Source organism: Oncorhynchus nerka, linkage group LG14 (assembly GCF_034236695.1).
Source record: "Oncorhynchus nerka isolate Pitt River linkage group LG14, Oner_Uvic_2.0, whole genome shotgun sequence".
Classification (NCBI taxonomy): Eukaryota; Metazoa; Chordata; class Actinopteri; order Salmoniformes; family Salmonidae; genus Oncorhynchus; species Oncorhynchus nerka.
Window position 1 is genome coordinate 280,240 of NC_088409.1, and position 8,232 is coordinate 288,471.

General features: G+C 50.3%; 1 protein-coding gene across 1 annotated transcript in view; it reads right to left on the bottom strand.

Moving 5' to 3' along the window:
• The window catches only part of LOC135574921 (CUB and sushi domain-containing protein 3-like), a 238,878-nt gene extending 234,681 nt beyond the window's left edge, over positions 1–4,197 (bottom strand). The window contains exons 1-3 of the mRNA XM_065027041.1: positions 4,164–4,197; positions 3,708–3,821; positions 1,443–1,631 (exon numbers count right to left, since the gene is read on the bottom strand). Of these exons, the coding sequence (XP_064883113.1) occupies positions 1,443–1,631; positions 3,708–3,821; positions 4,164–4,197 (337 nt within the window). The remainder of the gene's footprint in view (positions 1–1,442; positions 1,632–3,707; positions 3,822–4,163) is intronic.
• Positions 4,198–8,232: the final 4,035 nt, after the last annotated feature.

Genomic DNA, 8,232 nt, shown 5'->3' on the forward strand with positions numbered 1-8,232 from the left:
AACACCTCATGTAGGTTACTGTGGGCCGGTACTGAACACCGCATGTAGGTCACTGTGGCCCGGGACTGAACACCTCATGTAGGTTACTGTGGGCCGGTACTGAACACTGCATGTAGGTTACTGTGGGCCGGTACTGAACACTGCATGTAGGTTACTGTGGGCCGGTACTGAACACCTCATGTAGGTCACTGTGGGCCGGTACTGAACACCGCATGTAGGTTACTGTGGGCCGGTACTGAACACCGCATGTAGGTTACTGTGGGCCGGTACTGAACACCGCATGTAAGGTTACTGTGGGCGATACTGAACACCGCATGTAGGTTACTGTGGGCGGTACTGAACACCGCATGTAGGTTACTGTGGGCGGTACTGAACACCGCATGTAGGTCACTGTGGGCGGTACTGAACACCTCATGTAGGTCACTGTGGGCGGTACTGAACACCTCATGTAGGTCACTGTGGGCGGTACTGAACACCGCATGTAGGTTACTGTGGGCCGGTACTGAACACCGCATGTAGGTTACTGTGGGCGGTACTGAACACCGCATGTAGGTTACTGTGGGCCGGTACTGAACACATGTAGGTTACTGTGGGCGGTACTGAACACCGCATGTAGGTCACTGTGGGCTATTTCCATGTGAAATTGTTGCACAACATTCTCACGACTTTCCACTCACAAGACCCTAATACTGCCCCAAACAGTTAGAGGGAACATTGGTTGTGAAGCAGAGGTGCAACTTTGGTTTTAGAAGTGGGGGGCGGTAAGGGGGGGGCATAATAAACATATCATTATTATCATTAGTTATTATTTAATATTTTGTCGGATAAACAGTCCAAACAACCTATCAGAAGCGTCCGCATGGTCCTAAAGCAAACTGATGCCTTGTTTTGTTTCAATGATAAAACTGGAAGGGACAAATTTCTGAATATGGGGGGAAGGACATGTCCCCCCCATCCACAGTGAAAGTTGCGTCCCCTGGTTGAAAGTGATAGTTTACATAGGTAAAGTAATCTGGCATTTAGGATTAGTACAAGGGTGCTTGGAAGGGGGCTTGGAAGGGTGCTTGGAAGGGGGCTTGGAAGGGGGCTTGGAAGGGGGCTTGGAAGGGTGCTTGGAAGGGTGCTTGGAAGGGGGCTTGGAAGGGTGCTTGGAAGGGGGCTTGGAAGGGTGCTTGGAAGGGTGCTTGGAAGGGTGCTTGGAAGGGGGCTTGGAAGGGGGCTTGGAAGGGTGCTTGGAAGGGTGCTTGGAAGGGGGCTTGGCAGGGTGCTTGGAGTAAGGTCTGAGTTTAAAAACATACAATTAATGGCTGAGAGATTCATTATCTAAAGCTTTTACATGACAGATCAAATCTGTGGTCATTTTTGCAAATTATCCGGCGATGAGAGATGTGAAGAGAGAGGATTAACTGCGAAACTCAAAGTGACGTTGATAAATGTCCCACCGTCAAATATCTCCAGGATGTCAAACTCCTTCTCTGTCTGGAAGAGCTGGAAGTGGAGGGTGACGTTGTAGCCCTTCTCTACGTTGATGAGCCAGGAACACGTCTGGAGGTTGTGGTAACTGTCTGGGTAGCCGGGACTCAGGATCACCCCCGTGGAGTCGAAGCGGACCTCGTTAGCAGGACATTGTACTGTGGGTGGAGAGAGGACAGAGAGTGACAGAGTGAAGTTAGAGGACAGAGTGATGTTAGAGGACAGAGTGATGTTAGAGAACAGAGAGTGGCAGAGTGAAGTGAAAAGACAGAGAGGACAGAGTGAAGTGAGAGGACAGAGTGACGTGAGAGGACAGAGTGATGTTAGAGGACAGAGTGATGTTAGTGGACAGAGTGATGTTAGAGGACAGAGTGAAGTGAGATGACAGAGTGATGTTAGAGGACAGAGTGAAGTGAGATGACAGAGTGATGTTAGAGGACAGAGTGATGTTAGAGGACAGAGTGATGTTAGAGGACAGAGTGATGTTAGAGGACAGAGAGGAAAGAGTGATGTTAGAGGACAGAGAGGACAGAGTGATGTTAGAGGACAGAGTGATGTTAGAGGACATAGTGATGTTAGAGGACAGAGAGTGACAGAGTGATGTGAGAGGACAGATTGATTTTAGAGGACAGAGTGATGTTAGAGGACAGAGAGTGACAGAGTGATGTTAGAGGACAGAGTGATGTTAGAGGACAGAGTGATGTTAGAGGACAGAGAGTGACAGAGTGATGTGAGAGGACAGATTGATTTTAGAGGACAGAGTGATGTTAGAGGACAGAGTGATGTTAGAGGACAGAGTGATGTTAGAGGTCAGAGTGATGTTAGAGGACAGAGAGTGACAGAGTGATGTGAGAGGACAGATTGATTTTAGAGGACAGAGTGATGTTAGAGGACAGAGAGGGACAGAGTGATGTGAGAGGACAGATTGATGTTAGAGTGATGTTAGAGGACAGAGTGATGTTAGAGGACAGAGATGACAGAGTGACATCATCACCTTTCTCAGTACTGGAGACAGATACCTTCTGATGGTGACTATATACATCATCACCTTTCTCAGTACTGGAGACAGATACCTTCTGATGGTGACTATATACATCATCTCCTTTCTCAGTACAGGAGACAGATACCTTCTGATGGTGACTATATACACCAGCACCTTTCTCAGTACTGGAGACAGATACCTTCTGATGGTGACTATATACACCAGCACCTTTCTCAGTACAGGAGACAGATACCTTCTGATGGTGACTATATACATCATATCCTTTCTCAGTACAGGAGACAGATACCTTCTGATGGTGACTATATACATCATATCCTTTCTCAGTACAGGAGACAGATACCTTCTGATGGTGACTATATACACCAGCACCTTTCTCAGTACAGGAGACAGATACCTTCTGATGGTGACTATATACACCAGCACCTTTCTCAGTACTGGAGACAGATACCTTCTGATGGTGACTATATACACCAGCACCTTTCTCAGTACTGGAGACAGATACCTTCTGATGGTGACTATATACATCAGCAGGAAACAGATCTGATATAACGACAACACTTTCTATCCATATTGTTATTCTGACAACAGCTTTCTTTCTTCGGGCCTTTTTTAAAACGGGTAATAGAACAGAAAGGTTAACGTTGCCAACAAAATGTGAAATGTTCAGGCAACAAAAAAAATGAGCAGGAAAACATTTGAAGCTGATATCAAAGAACAGAATGTAGAAATATGACAGGGTTTAAAAAACAACAAAGATAGATTACGTCGACAGAGAGCTCAATATGTTCCCCGACTCTATACAGAAACGTGTACAGCGGACATCAGCAAACAGAAGAATTAAATAAAATAAGAGGTCGAACCTATTTCCATAATGTGAACTCTCTGTGCTTTATAGCCCAGGACAATGTGTCTGTCCTCACTACGGCACCATATCCTCTATACTGTGCATTACTTTTTACAGCAGAGACAAACGCTTATAAGAGGAATGTTGGAATTCTGAGTTTCAACTGTTCTGCCTGTGATTATTATTATTGGACCATGCTGGTCATCTATGAACATTTGAACATCTTCGTTCTGTTACAATCTCCACCCGGCACAGCCAGAAGAGGACTGGCCCACCCCACATAGCCTGGTTCCTCTCTAGGTTTCCTCCTAGGTTTTGGCGTTTCTAGGGAGTTTAAAAGCAGTGTACTACATAGGGGACGCCATTACAGATGCAGCCGATGCTAACCTTGGCAGAGAGGTGGAGGGCCGTCCATCTGGAGCCTCTCCCCCAGCCTGCACGTCAGGATATCCGAGCCCAACAGGGTGAACCCTGGCAGGCACTGGTACCGGATAATGTCCCCTGGAGGAACCACACACAGACACACACAGACACACACACACACACACACACACACACACACACACACACACACACACACACACACACACACACACACACACACACACACACACACACACACACACACACACACACACACAGAGACACACACAGACACACACACACAGTCTTTCAGATAGGAGGCATAGACATCACTAAACACCACCAGGCCTGGCTTGATATAATCAGATGCCAGGCCAGCTCAACCAAGCACAGCTAAAGTATTTGAAATAAATCAAATACTATTTGAACCCAAGTCTGAATACAATACTGTAGCCGTCAAGGTATTATCAAGATGGACACTGATGAAGGGCTGGGGTACCTTTGATACAATCATATCATCGTATCTTGATGTTAGTTCATCACTTGGAAGGTACAGGACCTTGCAAAAGTGGATTTCTTCACATTTTGTTATTGTGTTACAAAGTGGGATTATTAACATTGATTTATTTGTCGTTTTTGGAGATTTCTTTTTCATTTAACCTAGAGTGAGCGAGAAAAAGGCAGTTCTTGAACATGGGGTGAGACATTCCCACAAATGTGTAAATAAAGCCAGTTTGTTATTTAGAATACATTATTTGGGGTGGCAGGGTAGTGGTTAGAGTGTAGAGGTGGCAGGGTAGCCTAGTGGTTAGAGTGTAGAGGTGGCAGGGTAGCCTAGTGGTTAGAGTGTAGAGGCGGCAGGGTAGCCTAGTGGTTAGAGTGTAGAGGTGGCAGGGTAGCCTAGTGGTTAGAGTGTAGAGGTGGCAGGGTAGCCTAGTGGTTAGAGTGTAGAGGCGACAGGGTAGCCTAGTGGTTAGAGTGTAGAGGTGGCAGGGTAGCCTAGTGGTTAGAGTGTAGAGGTGGTAGGGTAGCCTAGTGGTTAGAGTGTAGAGGTGGCAGGGTAGCCCAGTGGTTAGAGTGTAGAGGCGGCAGGGTAGTGGTTAGAGTGTAGAGGGGGCAGGGTAGCCTAGTGGTTAGAGTGTAGAGGTGATAGGGTAGCCCAGTGGTTAGAGTGTAGAGGTGGCAGGGTAGCCTAGTGGTTAGAGTGTAGAGGTGGCAGGGTAGCCCAGTGGTTAGAGTGTAGAGGAGGCAGGGTAGCCTAGTGGTTAGAGTGTAGAGGTGGTAGGGTAGCCCAGTGGTTAGAGTGTAGAGGTGGTAGGGTAGCCCAGTGGTTAGAGTGTAGAGGTGGTAGGGTAGCCTAGTGGTTAGAGTGTAGAGGAGGCAGGGTAGCCTAGTGGTTAGAGTGTAGAGGTGGTAGGGTAGCCTAGTGGTTAGAGTGTAGAGGAGGCAGGGTAGCCTAGTGGTTAGAGTGTAGAGGCGACAGGGTAGCCTAGTGGTTAGAGTGTAGAGGGGGCAGGGTAGTGGTTAGAGTGTAGAGGTGGCAGGGTAGCCTAGGGTTTAGAGTGTAGAGGCGACAGGGTAGCCTAGTGGTTAGAGTGTAGAGGCGACAGGGTAGCCTAGTGGTTAGAGTGTATAGGCGGCAGGGTAGCCTGGTGGTTAGAGTGTAGAGCGACAGGGTAGCCTAGTGGTTAGAGTGTAGGGCGACAGGGTAGCCTAGTGGTTAGAGTGTAGAGGCGACAGGGTAGCCTAGTGGTTAGAGTGTAGAGGCGACAGGGTAGCCTAGTGGTTAGAGTGTAGAGGCGGCAGGGTAGCCTAGTGGTTAGAGTGTAGAGGCGACAGGGTAGCCTAGTGGTTAGAGTGTAGAGGCGACAGGGTAGCCTAGGGTTTAGAGTGTAGAGGCGGCAGGGTAGCCTAGTGGTTAGAGTGTAGAGGCGGCAGGGTAGCCTAGTGGTTAGAGTGTAGAGCGGCAGGGTAGCCTAGTGGTTAGAGTGTAGAGGCGACAGGGTAGCCTAGGGTTTAGAGTGTAGAGGCGGCAGGGTAGCCTAGTGGTTAGAGTGTAGAGGTGGCAGGGTAGCCTAGTGGTTAGAGTGTAGAGGCGGCAGGGTAGCCTAGTGGTTAGAGTGTAGAGGCGGCAGGGTAGCCTAGTGGTTAGAGTGTAGAGGCGGCAGGGTAGCCTAGTGGTTAGAGTGTAGAGGTGGCAGGGTAGCCTAGTGGTTAGAGTGTAGAGGGGGCAGGGTAGTGGTTAGAGTGTAGAGGTGGCAGGGTAGCCTAGGGTTTAGAGTGTAGAGGCGACAGGGTAGCCTAGTGGTTAGAGTGTAGAGGCGACAGGGTAGCCTAGTGGTTAGAGTGTATAGGCGGCAGGGAAGCCTAGTGGTTAGAGTGTAGAGGCGACAGGGTAGCCTAGTGGTTAGAGTGTAGAGGCGACAGGGTAGCCTAGTGGTTAGAGTGTAGAGGCGACAGGGTAGCCTAGTGGTTAGAGTGTAGAGGCGACAGGGTAGCCTAGTGGTTAGAGTGTAGAGGCGGCAGGGTAGCCTAGTGGTTAGAGTGTAGAGGCGACAGGGTAGCCTAGTGGTTAGAGTGTAGAGGCGACAGGGTAGCCTAGGGTTTAGAGTGTAGAGGCGGCAGGGTAGCCTAGTGGTTAGAGTGTAGAGGTGGCAGGGTAGCCTAGTGGTTAGAGTGTAGAGGCGGCAGGGTAGCCTAGTGGTTAGAGTGTAGAGGCGACAGGGTAGCCTAGAGTTTAGAGTGTAGAGGCGGCAGGGTAGCCTAGTGGTTAGAGTGTAGAGGTGGCAGGGTAGCCTAGTGGTTAGAGTGTAGAGGCGGCAGGGTAGCCTAGTGGTTAGAGTGTAGAGGCGGCAGGGTAGCCTAGTGGTTAGAGTGTAGAGGCGGCAGGGTAGCCTAGTGGTTAGAGTGTAGAGGTGGCAGGGTAGCCTAGTGGTTAGAGTGTAGAGGTGGCAGGGTAGCCTAGTGGTTAGAGTGTAGAGGCGGCAGGGTAGCCTAGTGGTTAGAGTGTAGAGGTGGCAGGGTAGCCTAGTGGTTAGAGTGTAGAGGTGGCAGGGTAGCCTAGTGGTTAGAGTGTAGAGGGGCAGGGTAGCCTAGTGGTTAGAGTGTAGAGCGGCAGGGTAGCCTAGTGGTTAGAGTGTAGAGGCGACAGGGTAGCCTAGTGGTTAGAGTGTAGAGGTGGCAGGGTACCCTAGTGGTTAGAGTGTAGAGGTGGCAGGGTAACCTAGTGGTTAGAGTGTAGAGGTGGCAGGGTAGCCTAGTGGTTAGAGTGTAGAGGCGGCAGGGTAGCCTAGGGTTTAGAGTGTAGAGGCGGCAGGGTAGCCTAGTGGTTAGAGTGTAGGGGCGGCAGGGTAGCCTAGTGGTTAGAGTGTAGAGGTGGCAGGGTAGCCTAGTGGTTAGAGTGTAGAGGTGGCAGGGTAGCCTAGTGGTTAGAGTGTAGAGGTGGCAGGGTAGCCTAGTGGTTAGAGTGTAGAGGCGGCAGGGTAGCCTAGTGGTTAGAGTGTAGAGGCGGTAGGGTAGCCTAGTGGTTAGAGTGTAGAGGTGGCAGGGTAGCCTAGTGGTTAGAGTGTAGAGGCGGCAGGGTAGCCTAGTGGTTAGAGTGTAGAGGTGGCAGGGTAGCCTAGTGGTTAGAGTGTAGAGGTGGCAGGGTAGCCTAGTGGTTAGAGTGTAGAGGGGGCAGGGTAGCCTAGTGGTTAGAGTGTAGAGGCGGCAGGGTAGCCTAGTGGTTAGAGTGTAGAGGCGACAGGGTAGCCTAGTGGTTAGAGTGTAGAGGTGGCAGGGTACCCTAGTGGTTAGAGTGTAGAGGTGGCAGGGTAGCCTAGTGGTTAGAGTGTAGAGGCGGCAGGGTAGCCTAGTGGTTAGAGTGTAGAGGCGGTAGGGTAGCCTAGTGGTTAGAGTGTAGAGGTGGCAGGGTAGCCTAGTGGTTAGAGTGTAGAGGCGGCAGGGTAGCCTAGTGGTTAGAGTGTAGAGGTGGCAGGGTAGCCTAGTGGTTAGAGTGTAGAGGTGGCAGGGTAGCCTAGTGGTTAGAGTGTAGAGGGCAGGGTAGCCTAGTGGTTAGAGTGTAGAGGCGGCAGGGTAGCCTAGTGGTTAGAGTGTAGAGGCGACAGGGTAGCCTAGTGGTTAGAGTGTAGAGGTGGCAGGGTACCCTAGTGGTTAGAGTGTAGAGGTGGCAGGGTAACCTAGTGGTTAGAGTGTAGAGGTGGCAGGGTAGCCTAGTGGTTAGAGTGTAGAGGCGGCAGGGTAGCCTAGGGTTTAGAGTGTAGAGGCGGCAGGGTAGCCTAGTGGTTAGAGTGTAGAGGCGGCAGGGTAGCCTAGTGGTTAGAGTGTAGAGGTGGCAGGGTAGCCTAGTGGTTAGAGTGTAGAGGTGGCAGGGTAGCCTAGTGGTTAGAGTGTAGAGGTGGCAGGGTAGCCTAGTGGTTAGAGTGTAGAGGCGGCAGGGTAGCCTAGTGGTTAGAGTGTAGAGGCGGTAGGGTAGCCTAGTGGTTAGAGTGTAGAGGGGGCAGGGTAGCCTAGTGGTTAGAGTGTAGAGGGGGCAGGGTAGCCTAGTGGT